The sequence below is a fragment of the Lampetra planeri genome, chromosome 34 (genome assembly GCF_965212315.1).
Source record: "Lampetra planeri chromosome 34, kcLamPlan1.2.h2, whole genome shotgun sequence".
Taxonomy (NCBI): domain Eukaryota; kingdom Metazoa; phylum Chordata; class Hyperoartia; order Petromyzontiformes; family Petromyzontidae; genus Lampetra; species Lampetra planeri.
The window spans coordinates 745,098-765,907 of record NC_136140.1 but is presented as its reverse complement, the minus strand read 5'-3'; the positions used below and the strand labels follow the sequence as shown (position 1 = coordinate 765,907).

At 50.9% G+C, this 20,810-nt stretch overlaps 1 protein-coding gene across 1 annotated transcript in view; it reads right to left on the bottom strand.

The window, feature by feature from the left end:
- Positions 1-12,135, bottom strand: part of LOC144729948 (uncharacterized) — a 40,859-nt gene extending 28,724 nt beyond the window's left edge. The window contains exons 1-2 of the mRNA XM_078610376.1: positions 12,028-12,135; positions 11,842-11,887 (exon numbers count right to left, since the gene is read on the bottom strand). Of these exons, the coding sequence (XP_078466502.1) occupies positions 11,842-11,887; positions 12,028-12,135 (154 nt within the window). The remainder of the gene's footprint in view (positions 1-11,841; positions 11,888-12,027) is intronic.
- Positions 12,136-20,810: the final 8,675 nt, after the last annotated feature.

The window sequence follows — 20,810 nt, the reverse complement described above, 5'->3', positions numbered from 1 at the left end:
CTCTTGCTGTCCCTCGGTGTGTAACGCCAACCGTGCATCTCTCCACGCTACTTGGCACACGTTTAAGCTTTTTCTCCAATTTGTTTGCGAAATGTCCACGTTTCCGATCCACGTGTCGCAGCGTGGGCGGTGCGCACCAATCCAGAGATAGACATACATTCGGTATACATTCTGTATACAATCTGGATACATTTCAAAAGAGTCGGGACTCATTGAGATGCGCTGTAGCAATGAAGGCCAGGGTAGGGGAGTGCCACCTTCTCCACCAGACCAAACGCGAACACATTTCTCAGTCAACACAATGAACTGGAACTGGCAAAGCTGTGCAGCATTCTGCAATAAAGCAGAACACAATACCAGTACCAGATCTCGATACAAATCAATACCTGCCACACAGATGCCGACTGGCAGGCTATCCGAGTCAAACCGACACGTGGCAACCCTGGACCAAGAACACAATATATGCAGCATTTCCTTCTGCCAATCTATCTTGCTGACCCGCCCATACTGGACATCTGTGGAAAAGAGCTTCATAGCTCATCGGATTCTTCCTGCAGTCGAAATAAAGATTCTGATAACCGTTGCAGTGGATTTTCAGATTTTGATTTCCATCACTAGGGGGCAGCATTTGGCAGCGCCTCAATATCCACGGGTGCAGCAGAATGCAGTTGGGATGAAGCTGGGCACAAGATGCCAAAAAAATGTGGCCATGGAATGGGTACGGGCTTCACAACACACGGAGGTGTGGGGCGCTGCGTGTACAAAAGCGCTCAACCAAATTCAAAACCACCAGCTGCAAATAACTGCGTGTGTGGCCATTTTGTCATTTTAAACCACGAACGAAAATCAAAGAGAGAGAAAGATGTGACCATCTCAACAGTAGTAAGTCAAAGACACAACTGTTGACCAATTTCGTTATTATTAGCATTCATCAGTACAACCATCAATGTCTGCTGCTGCTGCCATGCCACTGGGAGCCCGATACGGAGAGGCCTTTACACGGTGGAGACCGTTTGCCTCAAAGAAACTAATTAAAATATGAGAATAGGTTTTTCCCCTTTTATATGGCAACAAAACAGTTGTGTTAAGTTGTTAAAACACCAAACTGAAACCTTTCACAAGGAATCATATCTGCATTAACCACAATACTTGTGGTCAAAATGAAAAAAAAAACATACTCTGCTAATATATGCATTGTCTTTGAAACTGATTTGTCCACACCAGAGACAGCTTTCTTTTGAGCCTGTCTCAAACGGTGTTAGACCAGAGGACGCCAAAAGGCGTACAGCCCAAAGACAATGCACTATCAGAGTAATGAGAACTCGGGTGAGTTTTTTGTTTGAATTCTGACCACAAGTATTGTGGTTAATGCAGACATGATTCCTTGTAAAAGGTTTCAGTTTGGTGTTTTAACAACTTAACATGTGTTTTGTTGCCAGATAAAAGGGGGAACCCCTATTCTAATATTTTGCTACTGGCAAAGGAGGTCCCATGATATATTATTAAAATCTGTCAATTATGACAACCCACCACAATGGGTAAGCTCGTACATTCGAGACGTCAATTCCAACACAGACTTCCAAGATACACAGCACAGCCCACAAGTATCACCTGTGAAGGGTAGAACGGCACGCGAGGGGGTGGGCTGGCCAGCACCACGTCCAGACGATTTTGTCTCCCGAGTGGCGATGTTTACAGATTGCACCAGGTGCTCATTTGAGGCTGAGTCGACCTAGGGAAGACCTAGGAGCGGTTCAGATAATCGTCACCGGTGTTGGCCATGGAACTGGGGTGGCTGGGTTCGTAACACAACGTGCTAACCAATGCGCCACCGCTCCACGCCACGCAGGCACCCCCTTGCATGACACAAACACTCATTGTGGCACAAAAACAGCCATACTTTCACACGTACACAGAATAAACACAAACTAATATGTAAATACGTGACGTGTCGAGCAAATGGCCCTTCTTCGGTATAGTTTTGTAAATATGTTCTTCAGCCGCTGGCTTCGTAGCATAATTGCGCACGCGAGATGTGCTTCGACTGTAGCCTCGTCATCTGTTATTGGCATCTGTAGGGCGAGCGAGAAGAATCGCAGCCGGATCAGTCGGTTGCACCGTTGAGATCGGAGATTTGTCCCCATGGCATTTCGGTGCAGGCAGGATCCCAATGCCTCACTCTGGAATGAGGATTGTTTTGTCGTTGGCGGAGCGCGGAGTCGCTCTTACACCACCACCACCACCACCTCGGCTCAATTGCCGTGCGTGAGAAGGACACCCCCTGGGTGGTTGAAGCTCCTTAACTGCCACGAGCCAAAGTCCAACAACGTAAACCGGCCGCGCAGTCCTGGACAGCTGCGGACCTTGCTGCCGGCAATCCGATCCATGCGGCATCAGCTGCCGTAACACGCTCCCCTGTTGACTTGGGCGCAAAGGGGCTCCGGCGTGACGTCACATCGTCGTCGGTGTTGATTTGGCCACGTGAACGTCAGAACGTTACCATCAGCAACCGTGATGTTGACGAAGACAATGGCGATAAGCGTTGTCATCATGTCGTTGCCACCATCACGTGACCATCGTTATCACCATCACTCGTTCCATCAAACCACCATCATCGTCAGTTTGTTATTTAATACAATCCTGACGACTGTCGCCATGACCACTACCGTCGTCATCATAAAATCATCTTCGCTATCGCCATCACCGTTTATCATCGTCACCATCAATATGTCAGTGTAGCATCATCATCATCATCATCCATACGGGGTCAGTAAAAATAGTTCCATTTGTTCAAGCCGCACCACTTTATGGGATTTCACGGGTGGTGGTGGTCAATAATTGAGACTTGTCTCTAATAAAGAAGAGTTGCCCGATGCCCTTTAGAACGTGGAGACCCTAACCTTTTGAAGTACTTTAAAAACAAAGTTCTATTATTGGTATTGAAGTTAGCGTCCTTTAACCGTGAAGCCCATAAAGTTTAGTTATCTCGTTAGACAGGGGTTGTATACGATTCGTGCCTCTGCTCCTTCGCTTTCAAGTCAGAGTCAAGTCTACCAATACATGGGAGCTTTTTGGGTAAGATCGCGTAAATATAAATGTCGTTAAACCCGGCACCACTCGACACAGCCAAATAGGTTTGTCACGTAATCAAAACATGCCAATTCGTTATGAGTCCAGCACACCGGTGTGTTATAGAGTAAACCCGCTACCACATTTACAAAAAATAATCTAATTGTAAATTTTATACGTTTACTCTCCAACACACCGATGTGCTGTACTAGTAACGAGTTGGCATGTTCTATTTACGTGACAATCCTTACTGATTGGCTGTGTCCGGTGGTGGCGGGTTTAACGACGCATTTATATTTTCGCGATGTAACCCAAAAACTCTAGTATGGATAAAATATTGGTCGCGAATGCCTCCTGCTACTACTTCTGCCACGTGTTAAACTGTGCCAATACATTTTGCTTTGACATTGTCTAAATGTGAGCGCATCTCAAGATGCTGAACGGTTATGGGTGGACTGCGCATTGAGGGATTACTTCAGAGTGGAGTGAATCAAGGATAGACAGCAGGACACAAGGGCAAGAAAGACGACAGTACAGCAAAGGTGCAAGTTAAAAGTCTTCATTTGTTTCCTGTTTGTGTCATTTTCCACCAAGTTTAATCCCGATTGTGATATCGGCATCGTGTCGCGGCCCATTCGGATCTCACCCAGAGCAGTAGCACCCTTCGTCTTAGAAGGGTGCTACGTCCCACGGAAGCAGATGTGACAGAGCCACCACCGAGATCCCTTCAAGTGTCCTCCGGTCCACACACAATTCCTAAGATGTTCGTAACCGATCGTTAAAAGCAGTTAGCCGGTTAACCGGGCATCACTTCATAACCCTGGTGATTATCCACCAACATGGGCACGCATGGCACCCATGCCCTCACGCGCATGAATGTCTCACGCGCGAATGCCGCGGCATTGCTAACGCACCAGCGGTGCTTCCCAACGGCTCTCAAACTTTCGAGGTCACGCCATCTTCGCACCGCACCAATCCCAAAAGAGAGAAAATCCCAACTGCGCATTGTCGACGGAGAGAGTTGAAAGGGCCCGGTAGTGGGGGTTGGTGGCTGTGCACGCCCGGTCATCGGAGAGTGGAGGGCGGGGAGTTGGGGCGTCGGGGATGGACCGGCCATGGAACATCACGGACGAGAGGTCGTCTGTCCCAGCTTCCTCTCCTACAACCACGGAGATACCACAGCGGCACACCAGCCGGGACTTTGCCATGGCAGGCAGGCAGGTTGCGGAGCACCGCAGCAATGGCCTGCCACTCGTGGGAAATATCAACAGTGGCTGTCCGCCAGAGAGACAGGCCGCCGCCTCCGCTCGAGGAATATTGACACTCCACCACTGACTCGGTACCGCAAATGGAGTTGAGCATAAATGCATTCTTTATTCAAGCAGAGGGTACTTTAACTGAACGTCTAAAACAACGTAATAAAGACAACATTAAGAGTGCAAATACTCTCATGTCTTGCTAAGTTGAAGAGCCACAAATCCCCACTAACTGCAGGAGCAAAGCTGGTGGTTTATACATGAGGCATTGAAATGAGTGACTGAATAAGGGAAACATGAGGGCAGTGCTTCTCAAGTCCCAGGTGTGCCCCGGTATTTTCGGTAATTACAGCAAAGAACTTCACTCGTTCCCGCAAGCTGGGACGGACGAGCTCTCCTCCGTGCCGCTCAGTGACCGATCCAGCCGCCAGCCCCCGCCCTCCCCTCTCCCTCGGTCACGCACACAACTGGAAAGTGGCGAGAGCCGTGCAGTGGACAGGGTTGAGAAACCGGCAGGGACCTGAAGATGAAGAACACCTCGTGAAACATAAACAGCCTATAATAGAGGTTTCTTTGGGTTAGATTGCGTAAGTATAAATGTGTCGTTAAACCCGCCACCACCCGACACAGCCAACTAGTAAGGTTTGTCACGTGAACAGAACGTGCCAATTCGTTACTAGTGTAATGCGGGCGTAAGCGACCTTCCGGATGTGACGTCACGGGGGGTGGAGTCATGTGACGTGGGTGGAAGGTTCGGGTCCTTAAGCGGGTAAACCGGAAGGGGAAGTCAGTCGGGGTGTGAGCGGAAAAGAGTGAGGCCACGCGGGCGAGTGAGAAGAGGGGGGGCACCGACGGCCATCGGGAGCCAACCCCGAAGACAAGAGGAAGCTGCGGAGTGGTGTGCAGCTGCAGAGGAGACAGCCAGAAGGGCTGCGTGTTAGAGGCAGCGGTGTGGCTGCCAGGAGGAGCTGCGGAGAGAGAGAGAGACAGCACGAGGCTGTCAGAGCTGCGGAGGGAGAGAGGGAGACAGCACGAGGCTGTCAGAGCTGTGGAGAGAGAGGAGTTGCAGCGAGTACAGCCAAGGGGGGCTGTGTGAGAGAAACAGCAGCGGGGCTGCTGTTGTGGATCGGGCCGACATTGGAGTCAGCACCGTGGAGAAGCTACAGAGTAAAGACAGCCGTGTGGGTGTACAGCACGAACCGAATAAAGGACACTGAGCCAGACATCGTGGTCCAGTCGTTTATTACACTGGTGTCGGAAGTGCAACGGCATGTCGAAACAAGTGAGGAAGAAAGTTAATCCGGCGCCTGCATCGGCTTCTTCGTCCGACGGATCCTGTTGGGGTGGTGGAGGAGAGCCCGGCTGAGGCGACCACGGGAACGGGAGTGGAGGATGTTGGCGCGGTGGCGGGTCCGTCGACATCATCAGACGCGGATCAACGATGGCAAGCGATGGCGGTACAACTGGAGGCACTTAAGGACGTCCTGGCGCATCTATGCCATCTCGTCGCGCCAGGGACGATGGATGATGCAATTGGTGCTCCGCGGGCCGCCACGTTGCCTGTCCTGCCGCCGCCATTGCCCACGCGGCAAGAGGCCGCCATTTTGCGCGCTCCGTGGCGCCAAACCGCCATCTTGGCCACGCCGCGGGCCGACGCCATTTTGAATTTGCCATCACAACCACCACCATTGGAAGACGGCGGGAAGAGGAGTCGGAGTCGCCACCTTACAACGGTTAAAGAATTTTCCGTCGGTGGGGACTGGAGCGCGTTCGCCTGCCGCTTCTTGGCGGCGGTACGCACAGCAAGATGGACCGATGCGGAGGCTTTGGAGGTGTTGCCGACTCTCCTGGACGACGAATCTGTCCGATTCTTCCGTTCCATAACGACCGATAAGAAGGCAACTTTACGTGGTGTTTTTCAAGAAATGGCCGATGCTTATGAGCCACCAGATGATGCGCATCGGCGATTCGCTCAACGACAACGAGCACCAGAGGAGTCGCCCGTGGCGTTCAGGGGTGCGGTGCTGGAGCTGGCCATGGCAGCTTATCCTGAGACGCCACAGGACCTGCTCGAGCCTCTCATATTAGGGAAAATGTTGGAGCTGTCTCGGGATCTAGGGATCCCCATGCCTGTGTGTGGGCATGAGAAGCTAACTTCCCGGACGGCTGCTAAGTGTCTCGATGCGCAATTCAACCTCCGTCGCTGGAAACAAGTGACGGCGTGGACGGGGGGGCCCGTCAAAGAAGGGGATGCGCTGGGGTGGAACCCTGCGCAGGCTGTCTATGTTCCGGATGACCGGGGCCCTCAACAACTGACGGCCGCCTCCGCTCCATGGACGGGACGCGGCGGGCCGAGACCGCGCGCGGCGCTACCAGAACGGGGCCGTCAGGAGGCGAGGCCTGCGCTTCGGCGCAACGAGGCCGAATGTTTCCGCTGCGGGCGTAGGGGCCACTACGCCAGAGACTGCTGGGCCCGCTTCCCGGCTCCGCCGCAGCAGGAGGCCTCGGCACCGGTCAAGTCGGCTAAAGATCCTCCGAAACAGACAGGCCGGCCGTGACATTGCGGGGGACGAGGGGCCCTGCTCGGAGGACGCCTGCCAGGTCTGCGGGACCTTCGAGCCCTGCAGCCCTTCCGACCCAGCTGCGGGCACGGTCACAGGACAAGCCCAAGACTAACTCTTTAGGGACACGGGACGTCGGTGGACTTCCAGCTGCGACAGGGGGATTACCCCCTGTCATTCCTCGACTTTCATCGCGTTCCCGTTCTGCGAGTGGGCCGCCGACCGTCCGGGACGGGCCGGCGACCCGCACACGTTCCAAATCGCTTACGTTTCGTTGATTGTTGCTGTCTTGTTATTTTTTTTCTTACAGTTGTATTTATTGCATGCTTTTTGTACGTTCGTTGATGTTAATTGCGTTGTTGTTGTTGTTCTTGCTGTTACATTGTATGCTTAGTGTCCTTTAGGGGGGGAAGCTCGGTTCGCCGCATTACGATTTGCTATTGGTCAGCCGAGGTCGGCTGGGATTTTTCTACGGGGGAGGGTGGTGTAATGCGGGCGTAAGCGACCTTCCGGATGTGACGTCACGGGGGGTGGAGTCATGTGACGTGGGTGGAAGGTTCGGGTCCTTAAGCGGGTAAACCAGAAGGGGAAGTCAGTCGGGGTGTGAGCGGAAAAGAGTGAGGCCACGCGGGCGAGTGAGAAGAGGGGGGGCACCGACGGCCATCGGGAGCCAACCCCGAAGACAAGAGGAAGCTGCGGAGTGGTGTGCAGCTGCAGAGGAGACAGCCAGAAGGGCTGCGTGTTAGAGGCAGCGGTGTGGCTGCCAGGAGGAGCTGCGGAGAGAGAGAGAGACAGCACGAGGCTGTCAGAGCTGCGGAGGGAGAGAGGGAGACAGCACGAGGCTGTCAGAGCTGTGGAGAGAGAGGAGTTGCAGCGAGTACAGCCAAGGGGGGCTGTGTGAGAGAAACAGCAGCGGGGCTGCTGTTGTGGATCGGGCCGACATTGGAGTCAGCACCGTGGAGAAGCTACAGAGTAAAGACAGCCGTGTGGGTGTACAGCACGAACCGAATAAAGGACACTGAGCCAGACATCGTGGTCCAGTCGTTTATTACACTAGTACAGGACACCGATGTGTTGGAGAGCAAATCCACAACATTTACAATCTCAGCACGACGTTTCGCCAGTAATAACAACTTGCTTCTTCAGGTGGACAGCCACATCTAGGATGTGGAGGAGCCCTCGTGGAGACGTTAGACACGGACGTCACCCGGTTCTAACGGCAAAAACCCCAACTTATCTAAGAGACCTCTCATTCGTCAGCAAAGTCAACGGCGGCAGTGATCCCAAGATGGTGAGATGCGAGTTTGGCTTTCACGCAGCCCCAATAGTGGGCAAAGCGAATTGCTGGCAAAAAGAAACGTTGACATCATAACAATCTAGTTCAGGAGGTATTGGAAAATAAACTCAGTTTAAAGCAACAGATGGGAATTGCCAATGAAACGTCACCAGTTGAGAAACTGACACACGGAGATCGTAATAGCGAACGCACGGTGCGAGAGAGGGGCAAGGTGCAAAGAGCAGAGCGCGAGTTATCTGAGCGCACGAATACACGGGGAGGAAGAGGAGAGACGTCAAGAGGGGTGGATATCGAACACGTCGAGCCCAGTGGATGCACGGGGCCAACTGAGAGACTTTGTCGGAGAGCACAGCGGTCTCGTCGAGAACGGTGTCGAGACGAGTCGCGCGATCCTGGAAGCAGCAAAAAGGAGGTTGGTGATTGGAAATGCAGAAATGGTCGCCCCTCGGGAGAAGAATTGAACCGTGACACAATGGAGACAGAGCCTTAAAACAATCTTTATGTTCAAACAAAAGCATACATCATAGGAACCGTTGTTTGGGTGAAAAGGAGAAAATTCAAGATCTCACACTTGGACCTCAGCCCTTCGTAGCATGCAACGGGGAGAGTCCCCGGATCGCAATAGGATAACTGTAGGCATCGTCAAATTATCAGAACTACTGAGACATAAGTGAAATAGCTCAATGATGGAAATATGCCTCAATTATTCCTTTACACAAAAAGGGAGACACAACTGACTCGAAGAATCACACCCTGTCAGATACACACGAACATATATTGTTCAAAACGATCGTTGGCAACAGAATAGTACATATCTTAGAGGTCAACCAGCCATGTAAGCAAGCTGGGTTTTTGGAAAGGTTTTTCTACCATTGACCAAATAGATTAACGTACTGGGCGTTGACCTCTGGGCCGGCCCAGGACACACTGGCCGGACGACGTCACTCAGCTGGCCTGGGAATTCCCCAGGAGGAGCTATAGTCTGTGTATAGTAGTGTATAGTGTATAGTAGTGTATAGTGTAGTAGTGTATAGTAGTGTATAGTGTAGTGTATAGTAGTTCATAGTGGAGTGTATAGTAGTGTATAGTGTATAATAGTGTAGTAGTGCATAGTGTATAGTGTAGCAGTGTATAGTAATGTAGTGCTGGAGTCTGTCGCCAGGGAAAGGGAGGTCTCGACTGCCACCACTCTGAGAAACGAACGACTGTCAACAAGATTTTGGAAAGGACCGACGGATGTCAAATGTCGTTCCGAAAAGGCGTTCGAGTCGGTGGGAAATAATGCAGTCATCCAGCCAGGCCCTCAGACACCAAGGCCAAAACAGAAAAGACGTAGAAGTGTTAAAACCCATTGACAATGATGAATCGGCTACATTGATATTTCAAGAGGTAGCAAAATACATATCAGAAGCGATGTCAGGAAGGAAGATATTATCCCACCAAATGTATTCATCGTGACATGATAGGATATAAAGGCGGACTGGTAAGCGGATAAAATATAAACCATCCCAAGTTTGCTGATGCCGTGGTCATTGTAATGACCGATGAGAATGAATAGCAAGAAATGATTAAGCAACGCAAAGAAGGCTGTGGAGATAGCCTCGCGATACACGTCAGCAACACAAAAGTTGTCGACCTGTTTGTGCAATAAAAAACTGTAAACTATTTTTATTTTACCAGGTAAGGCCCACTGAGCTAAGCAGCTCTTTTTCAGAAGCGAGATCTGGCTATCACAAATGATAGCTCAACAAAGTGGCATTTCAAGTGGAAATTTCGAACAACCAAATACTCTAAATTCATGTTTCTAGATGTGGAGGGGAAAACCGGAGTAACTAGAGACAAATCCACGCTACCACGGGGAGAACATGCAAACTCCAAATATACAGGCGCCAGGGCCGGGATCGAACCCACGCGGCTCCTGTAGACCAGGCGGTCGCCAGCGTGGCGCCTGAAACAACTCGATTGTATATTTTGGAGGGACACATGAGGCGTGAGTAGTTGCATCTCGGGCAATGCTTGAAGGTTGGCGTTAAAGAGGCGAGCGAGGACAGGCTCAGATGCTTTCAAAAAATCGAACTTGATAACGAAAATAGAAAATGCCATTGTAATTACTGGATACAGTCATCAATCTGTACTATAACCTGCTCTAACATAGATTGGAAACATGGAAAGTGACGAAGAAAATGGAAAAACGTCCACTACACTTTCAATTTCTCCATGCACATTTTTTCAAGGCAGCATTTTCAATAACAGGAAATAGGAAAACAACTGAAATGATCGAGTTACGTGCATTTCATAGGTATCGCCGTGAAACTAAACATTGAAGAACAAATAAAACGGGCAACGAGAATCGCGACATGACGATATTTTACAAAGCAAAGGAAGCGGTCACCGTTAACCTCACACCACGCCGCGCTATGCCGCGGTGACCCCAGGCGCACATGGGGACCGGAGTGAGACGTTGCTTTGGTTCACGAATTTCCGTGTCGAGGGATCAAACCCGATAATCGGTTCAGTTATGGATTACTTCAAGCGTCGGATTTCAGCCCAGCTGATAATGCAGAGCCACCCCTGTCAATGCAATGCTAAACGTGGTAGGTCCACCTAGTGGCTACAATCCATTGGCGTGCACGCTTGAGAACGACCGCGACACGCCACTTCTCCCTGTACAGGGCGGATTTAAACCCGATGAGAAACCGGAGTCTCTATTTCACGAGTGGCCCGGCTCACCAAAAATTACAGAAGCAAAACAATTAAAATAAAGTTACAGCGAAGATAAAAGTCGACACAAAAGCCATTGAACATGCTGCACAAACATAAATCACTGTCACATATTAAAGTGCCTCCAGCGTATGGCAGCTCGGGCACATTATGTGAAACTGCACTGCGTGTGTTAGAACGATGAGCTATCGTTACATATCCCGCGGGAGCAGGATACACAGATGTACGTCTCACACTGGGAGGTCGCGAAGACAAGTGGGGAAAATGTTAACATGTCCCACACAGCCAGGAGAGGTCTGTCATTGTGCAGCTGAGCTCTAGGAATCGGCCGTCGTGTGCTGGGAATCCGGCAAGAGAGCTTCCGACTTCCAACTGAGAGGCTGCGAGTTCCACCCCACTTGATAGAAATTAGCACCACTGTGTGGAAGGGCAGCTACAATTGTCCTGTGAAATGGACTGGCCCCCGCCATAGGAATGTGGAACATCCACAAGAGGCTCAGGACTGCCACAGGAGTTGAGCACCACGCCACACCAGTTCGATTTTACTTCGCTATTACCTATATTCACTATCACTCTAAACTATTAGCAGTCAGATTGACTATGTTTAACAGCAATGTTAACTGGGGGAAATGTATACTATTTCAGATGAACGCTTAATTATACAATGACTGTTAAATGAATTGTTGTCGTGGTGCCGAGTTCACACAACCCCGAAACTGCCGCCCCAAGGCATGTGTGGCGCTTACTCCCCGGAGCAGAGGGGACACTTTGACTCTTGTTGAACGTGCGCACGAGTCCACGTACACGCTGCCCAACAAGATACTCATCGCCGCAGCCAGCTCGCTATCGCAGGACATCTCACGCAAGAGACTGACGCACGATACATCGACACGCTGTCCACACATTCTAACAGAGGAATCACGTGAGGCGGCCTTACCTTCCTCGAGGACGACGACTTTCCTCCCATGGCTCCCATCCGCAATCTGCCAATGTCACAAACAACATGAACACAGCTGGGGGTGAATGAGGGGCAGCGGGGAGGTGAAGCCTTTGTCGCGGTGCAGGTGGCAACAATCACAAAGAGAGAGAGAGGCTGCATCAGTGGAGAGGCACACACACACACCGCTGATGCTGCTCCTGTTGCTGCTGCTGCTTTGTGGACACTCAATGCTGCGAGCAGCAGCATCAGCTGCAGGGATGCCCCAGACGCGCAAGCGTGCCGAGAGCGCATGGTGTGGACACGCTTCAAGGAAATGCCGAATCCTTTTATATGCGCTGCAGCGTGGGAAACTCCCCACGTGATTTGTTTATGTAATTCTCACCAAGCAGCGGAGAACGTCAAGCGGGCAGCAACAAACATCACTCATATCACAGCTGTAGCAGGTTATTATTGTAAAGGCTTGGGGGCAAAGCAGAAAATGATGTTGATGATGATGATGGATGGGAATTCCAAAGTGCGAGGGGAAAAACAGACAGAGAAGCGCTGTGACCGGCAGTGTGGTGAGTGAGTGGGTGATGGAGTGAGTGTGTTGTTGTGGCCAGGAGTGCGGTGAGTGTGTCGGTGAGTGTTGTTGTGACCGGCAGTGTGGTGAGTGAGTGGGTGATAGAGTGAGTGTGTTGTTGTGGCCAGGAGTGTGGTGAGTGTGACGGTGAGTGTTGTTGTGACCGGCAGTGTGGTGAGTGAGTGGGTTATGGAGTGAGTATGTTGTTGTGACCGGCAGTGTGGTGAGTGGGTGGGTGAGTGATGGGCTGAGTGTGTTGTTGTGGCCAGCAGTGTGGTGTGTTGTTGTGGCCAGGAGTGTGGTGGTGGTTGAACACCGTGTGGATGAGATAAAACAGCGGTCTCATAGACCGAGTCCTCAATAAGGGCGAGAGGAATTAATGGGCACAATGTACGGGCACAGCAACCATGGTAGCAGCAGCAGCAGCAGCCATACAGAGGGACAAGGGGGCGACTGGCGGCCATGGGGTGGCTGCAGCTCATCTGCTAGTGCTGGTGATTCTCACCCCGACTGGCGCTCTCTGTGACATTCAATGCAGCGCAGTGGGCAGTGCGCAGTGGGCAGTGCGCAGTGCGCACTGCGCAGTGGGCAGTGCGCAGTGCGCAGTGGGCAGTGGGCAGTGCGCAGTGGGCAGTGGGCAGTGCGCAGTGCGCAGTGGGCAGTGCGCAGGCGCTGGGTGCTCCAGCACCCCAGACGTTGACAGCAGCGCGATTCCAATTCGGGCAGAATTGCGCACTACAGCGATCAGCACGCACGTGCTTAACGGCATAAGTTGTAATTGTGAACAACAGAAGTGGGGTAGCGTGTGGGTGACACGGACCGATGAAAATGTCGCTCTGTCACAGAATGTGTCTCCGGATTGTTCATCGCTCGTGGAAATGAAATCCAGGTGAGGTCCCAGAGGCGCTGAGACAACGAGGATACAAATATAAACACTTTATTAAGGGCTATTTGCTGAAACTTGTCAAACAGCTGATGACGTGTGAAGGAGTTTCTTGAGCAATAACCATTCTCTGCGAGGCTGACTAACATCACCTGACACTTGTCAGGGCATATTCCGTAACGGCATCAACTCCGCATAGAGGGTGTTGTGTGTGTGGGAGCCTTAGCGGGGAGCGGTGGCACAGCGGTTAGCGTGTTGCGCGCAACTAACCCGGCGACCCGGGTTCGATTCCCACTCACGGCCACCAGCACCGGTGACGATTATTTGCACCGGTCCTGAGCCTCCCCTAGGTAGACTCAGCCTCAAATGAGTACCCTGTTCGGTGTGTAAACATCGCCACTGGGGAGACAAAGGCGTTCGGGCGTGGTGCTGGCCACCCACCGCCTTGTTGTGCCGTGCCGGCAGCCTTCACAGGTGCTCCTGTCCAACACCACTTGCCCTAAAACAGTTTGTCACGGGGGATCTTTGTCTTTGTTGTGTCCCGATCGTCGGGGTTTCCCATCACGTCACCGAACATTTCTAAACGCGCTTCATGGGCCACGCGAACCCTGCGCGACACCGCAGGCCCCCTCGGGACATCGCCCTTCACCCTCGTCAGCCGCCTTGTCCATCCACAAAGGGCCGACGGCTCTCGCGCCCCCCCCCCCCTCCCCCCCTTGATGATACGAGGAGGAGACCGGCGTGACGGGGGCGGATTCCCCCCCACTCCTCGTGCCCCCTCGTGGGCTCTGTCCGTCCTCCCAGGCGAGCCCGGCTCCTGCCTCTCGCCACGTCTCTTCCCCGTGGGCCCAACCCAACATGACGTGGCCACTGGCGGTCCCTGGGGGCCTTGGGCGCAGCCCCTGACGTGTGGCCCCCGACAATACACGAACCACCCCACCACCACCACCGTCATCGTCGTCGTGCCGTGTGGCGGCCCCCACACTGACGACGTCTTATCGGCGAAAGTGGCCCCGCGCTGACAACGAGTGGAGAGCGCTGCGCCACTGCGCACGCTCGCGACCTCGTGCTTGATGGCAGCTGCTGCCACGGGGAGACTCCGAGCCCTCTGAGCCCTCATCTCCGAGGGCCTGCGGGCCTATTGGGCTTTAATTTTAACCTATGAAGCCTCACCTAAGATACTTACCGTAAATGTAAAAGTAAAATCTAAACGACTCCAAGTTAGAAATGAATAGAAAATAACATCAGGAATATATATATTTCTCAAAACCAACGTAATAAAGTTATAACATATATGTAAAGACCACATTATCCGTGTATTTTCAATCTTTGTCCGGATTTTTTGCCTTCTGAGGCTGAATCTTGACGGCTTTGCTGGATCTAACGCGCGAGTCCTGCCACGTGTAAAAGTGATCCTGGCGGTGACTAAACATGCCGCAAGGGAGCAGCAGCAGCAGGAGGAGCAGCAGGAGGAACAGGAGCAGCAGCAGCAGGAGGAACAGCAGGAGGAGCAGCAGCAGGAGCAGCAGCAGGAGCAGCAGGAGCAGCAGCAGGAGGAACAGGAGCAGCAGCAGCAGGAGCAGCAGGAGGAGCAGCAGGAGCAGCAGCAGCAGGAGGAGCAGCAGGAGGAGCAGCAGGAGGAACAGGAGCAGCAGCAGCAGGAGCAGCAGGAGGAGCAGCAGGAGCAGCAGCAGCAGGAGGAGCAGCAGGAGGAACAGGAGCAGCAGGAGGAGGAGCAGGAGGAGCAGGAGCAGCAGGAGCAGCAGCAGGAGGAGCAGCAGGAGCAGCAGGAGCAGCAGGAGGAGCAGCAGCAGGAGGAATCCACTGCTCCCGCGGTGCTCGCCCTCGGCTCGTGTTGGCGGGGACTCGAGGCTGGACGTGACATTCCTGTGCACGGGCCAGAAGCCCGACATTTCAGACAAGAAGGGTGACACGCATGGGATTTCATCATCGTCATCATCACAATCCATGGGCACATCACCCGGAGGTGTCCACTGCGCATTGCTTCGTTTGGGATCGAGTCTATATATATATAAAGTATTAACAATTCTTAATGCTATATAACATGTTAGAAATTAGTCACCTAGTGTTATACATGCATATGACAATAGTGTACAGTACTGAACGTAACATTTTTACCAAAATTGACACAAATAATTGTATTTATGATTTTTGTTCTTAGCTTGGCTTGTTTCTTCCCCTGCTAAGTGGCTTGACCTTTTGAGAAAATCAACCCTCACTGATTGTCGACTACGTCGCAGGGTAGAAACATCGCTGTTCAAATTAGTTCGGAATCGTGGCGGATGAAGCGTCATCAATGAAGTGTCTGTGCCGTAAATCGATCCATGTTGGCATTATATCGTCGTAACTTGAATATGTTTCACTAATTTTGTAATTTAAAAAGTTACTGACATTTTAAATACATAAAATCGATATTCAATTAAATATTAACGTTTCACAATTTATATGCGCTCAAAAATGGGCTTCACAAAAAAAACCGGACATAGTTACAGACAAACTCACACTTGCTCTGTGACGGTATGGAGATGAGATGACGCTCGCTTCACCGTGTTTGCTCACGCTGCTCAACGACTGATTAATTATTCTGCGTTCGTTCAGCAAAAAGGGTTGTGGAATTCCGGCCAAAAACATTGCACCCGAGTGGAGAGAAACGCGCCTCGGAACCCCCCACTCGAACCTCGAACTCCAGCACTGAGTGGCATTTTTCCACGCAACCGTGAAAATCAAATCATCAAACCGAATCAATGGCACCCTGGGGTATTTGTTGCCGTTCTGATAGCGCAAAGGCTATATCTTCACAGACGAGTGTGGGTCTTCTGTGAGTCGGTGCGATGCTCGCTCTGTGGTTCTTCCGTGAGCAATGTCCAAAGTTGGCAAAACGTCGGCTGTCGACACGCCGGTGTAGCGAACAATTGAGACGACCCAGTGGTTACTACACCACGACACGTGCGGTGCCCACTCGCCCCATCTTCACTCCTCCAGCTCAAGCCGTACCTGCCGGATAACGGGTGGAGAGAAAATAATGTCCTCGGCTCTTTAGCCCTAAGAGCAAATATCTTCCAAAATACAGGTCCTTTTGAGTTATATCGCGTAGTAGATTTATAAATGTGTCGTTAAACTCACCACCACCTGACAACGCCAATTAGTAAGGGTTGTCACGTTAACAGAACGTGGCCAATTCGTCACTAGTACAGCACACCGGTGTGTTGGAGAGCCAAGCCACAACATTTACAATCTGAGTACGACGTTTCGCCAGTAATTACAACTAGCTTCATCAGGCGACAGACAGATTTGTGGAGAAGTGCACCTGTTTCGTTCCTCATATAGAGGCGTATGCACGTCAAACTTTAAGAGGGGAAGCGAGGCAATAGCACCTCGCTGTCTTATCTTGAGGCGGCACGGCTTCTGGCAACTTTAAAAACAGACATCAATCATCACCGCGATGCCGGGTGGTGATGGCTGTGATCCAGCACTGTGTGGAGGCAGAGATGGTTGGTGAATCGCACACACTCACATGTTGTGAAACTCCATGGGCGTCGAGGTGCAATACTCTGGCTTGCCAGGAGAAGGTGGTACAGCAAAATGCGGGCTCATGTCATCTGTCCCTGCTGTATGGGATCGAGTGTTATCCCCTTGCGCGCGTAGGCTTTTTCCAGGTACTCCGGTTTCTTCCCCACACATCATTAGTCGTACGTATGTTGAACTTCTTTTGCACCGTACGTATCCAAACCGTGCTAATCGGTGCAACATTATTAAACAAAAAAACACAGAACTTAAATCGTATAAGAGCAGAAATCCGTTCTGTGTCTCAACGTATGATTACAAATATAGTTCGTCCTTTGGCTTGCACATTTTTTTTTCTAAATGCAAACTTCGGGGTCTCATCAGCAAAGCCAGGGCTTTTAAACACACGCTATTGGGGTAGCAGATGTCATTGTCAATGGGACTCCATCTGAACTATGGGACTCTGTTCAATGCAAAGTTTGTATATTTAAACTTTCGTATAGAGCATTATGGGTAAAATCACGTTGGATCAAGGCACATAAAGACAGAACTCTGTTCCGTGTCTCAATATATAAGAGGAAAAAGTTTGTCGGAATTGGCGGTACATTTGTAGCCCTGTGTCATTCTGCAGCACGTGCACATTCTGCCCTCGTATGGGACTCGTGAGCTACATCCATGGCCCTGACAGCCCAGCGGATAAACACCGAGTTCCATCACAGTGGCGGCACTAACGCGGTCGTTAACGGTGTCAGTGGAAAGCCCCACGTCTGATAGGAAACCACGCAACTGGTGTAGGCTGGGTCTCGCTCTTGCGGTTTCGCAACACACACCTCCTGCTCGCCGCTTGAGACGCCGCGAGTGTAATAGGCAGACGCGTCGATGTGGCAAGCTGGGAAATCCACACACCGCGTGCCTGGGCAGTTGGTTGAGTCACAGAAACTCACCCCATAGCAGCTAGAGGGTGAAGAGTCTTTAAATATTTTTGTTCCGCAGTCTCATAAAAAAAAAACCAGTTTGTGTGTGTCATCGATTACATGCAAGAGAACGTTTTGCCGGTATGAAGATGACGAAGACATAAATAGTATTTGCCCTTTCTGGAAATAATCCAGGAGGTGTTAAGATGCTCAAACACCAAATAGAGAGCGATTACATCAAGGCTACGTTGACCACACGCTTGTGGTGAGACGTGCAAACAAATCCAGTATTGTCTGAATCGTCATGAAAACGGATTGGCCTACACCAGAGAAAGCCTTACTCGGTGAACACATCGATAAAAGAGACTGTGTCTGGTGTAGGCCAATCAATCATTTCCATTGCTACTGCTGATCCTGCAGAGGTGTAGGAATTTAAGAAACTTCCCAATGTTTCTACTTCCTGGCCGGGAGGTTGAACAAATCCGATGTGCCAACAACCAGCACACCAGGGCGTCATCCGCGATCGCTTAACTCAGCAGTTCGAGGTACATGCACCACACTTTCTACTCCTTGCAATGTGTACTCGCATCAGGACATTGTCTAAGAGGCCACCTGTGTCAATGCAGTGGGCAGCGTGAGCGGATGGGAAGCTACTCCCCACAGTCTGAACTCTGCTGTGCGAATGTTGAAGCAGTAAACACGGCGAGCTGGGTCAGTGGTTCACACAGCCCGGGGTCAAACTCTCGTGCACTGGGCCACTGTCGCTGCTGTGCACGGCTTAAATCCGAGCCGTCAAGAGCGGTCTCATTTTGGTCAACAATGACCGGCAACGACAACAACAACGGTCGACGTGACGACGACGTTATGTCCGGCACTTCATTTGTCTCATTCAGTGTCCGAGAGCTGAAGTGTTTATCGCTTGATGCCGCTGAGGAGTGGTGCTGTGCGGCTCTCTGCCGGGCAGAGTTCGGATTGCGCCGCTGTGCAGCGTTGAGCGCGACAGCCACTCCGTCGTGCCAAACATCAGCCCGTACCACTGACGACAAACCTCAGCCCGTACCACTGACGACAAACATCACCCAGTACCACTGACAACAAATATCAGCCCGTACCACTGACAACAAACGTTAAACTTTGGGGTTGTTTGCCTTGTGAGATAAAAAAAAAAGCGCTCACTATTTGCAGGACTAATTATAAGTAGTAAGCTTTCTCGACCAATATAATGATTTCCATGGCGCGATTATAAATCACGTTAGATTTCGTTAACAATGAAAATAATTTGGCTTTTAATCGAGCGCCCTCCTTGGCCCCAGGGCATCTACAGTGAGGGAAAAAAGTATTTGATCCCCTGCTGATTTTGAACGTTTGCCCACTGACAAAGAAATGATCAGTCTATAATTTTAATGGTAGGTTTATTTGAACAGTGAGAGACAGAATAACAACAAAATCCAGAAAAACGCATGTCAAAAATGTTATAAATTGATTGTTGGAAAAGGATCTTTGTTTTGCTGGTATTGAATGTTAGACCCATCCTGCTGTAAGCATCTGTAAATATGTGTAGTGACATGGGAGGGGAGGGGCTGCTGGGGGGCTCTGGGACCATGGGCGGCCCAGGCGCTTGGGCCCCTTGGCGCCAGGCGCTGGGTTCCCAGGCGGCCCAGACGCTTAAGCCTCTTGGCGCCAGGCGTTGGGTTCCCGGGCGGCCCAGGCGCTTAAGCCTCTTGGCGCCACCAACGGGGGGGGCTGTGTGTGCTCTGTGGGATATCTGGGGGCGCACACGGCCCCGCCCCTCGTTGGGGACTAGGCATAAAAGGGGAGCTCCCTGGACGATCAAGGCCAGTTGTAGCTCAAGACCCAAGACCCAAGACCAGCCATCTGAGAACCCTGGGACTCTGTGAGGGCCAGTGGTGGGACTCGGGAACTCCCGACTCTACGACCTTGTGAGGGCGAGTTCCAAAGCGTAGCCATAGTAGTGTATCTAGGCTGTGTACCTAGGCTGTGTACCTAGGCTGTAACAGAGTATCAGGACTGTTGGGAGGGCAGGGTTGGAGTGTTGGAGAGTTGGAGTGTTGGAGTGTTGGATTGTAATAAAGAAGTTACCTCTACAAGTGTCTCCGGAACCCATCACATATGTTGACGATGACCTGAAGGGCAGCTTCTGAGCAGGCACTGACTTGGGCATCATCAGCATATTGGAATTAAATACGGATGTGATTGATGTTTTCGACTTGGCTCTGAAACGGTTGATGTTGAATATGTTCCCGTCTGTCCTATATGTGATATCTTTGCCTCTGGGAAATCTGTTCTCTGTCAGATGAAGCATTTCCGCCAGGAAGATGGAGAAAATAGTTGGTGCAATAACGCAGCCTTGCATCACACTGGTCCTTACTTCGATTGGCTCTCGAGAGGATGACAACCTTCATACAGTCATGCAACAGACGGAAGAAGTTAATAAATTTAGTTGGGCAGCTATATCTTAGAAGCATTCTCCATAGTGCTTCACGATTAACATAATTGAAAGCTTTAGTCAAATAAAAGAAGGCCATGTACAATTTTCAGTTAGTTGGGAAGGTCTTCATCATTCCAGATCCTGGCAATGAGGGAGTGCAGGTGTTCTGGTAGGCGTTGTCCTCCATGTTGGTAAATCTCAGCAGGAATCTGATCTAGCCCACTAGCTTTCGTTATCACCTGCTTGACAGCTTTAGCCACTTCAAGCATCGTTCGTTCTCCAGCTAAATCCTCAGTGGTAGAATGTTGTGGAATCTCACTGAATATGGAAGCGTCTACAACAGCGTTGCAGTTGAAAAGAGTGCTGAAGCGTTCCTGCCAGCGGGAGATGATTACATTTCTATATTTGAAGATTTCTGTCCCATCTTTAGACTGGAGTGGTGCAAGGCCCTGTTTTGATGGCCCATATAAGACTTTTTTTTTAAACATGTGGGTTATTGGAATTTCCAAGATGTTGTATTTATTCTGCTTTGTTTCTGAACCAGTTCTTCAGTTCCCGGATTTTAGTTTGTACTTCCGATTTGGCCGTCTTATATGATGGTTTTTTCTGACTAGACTGTTGTGTTGTTGCCAG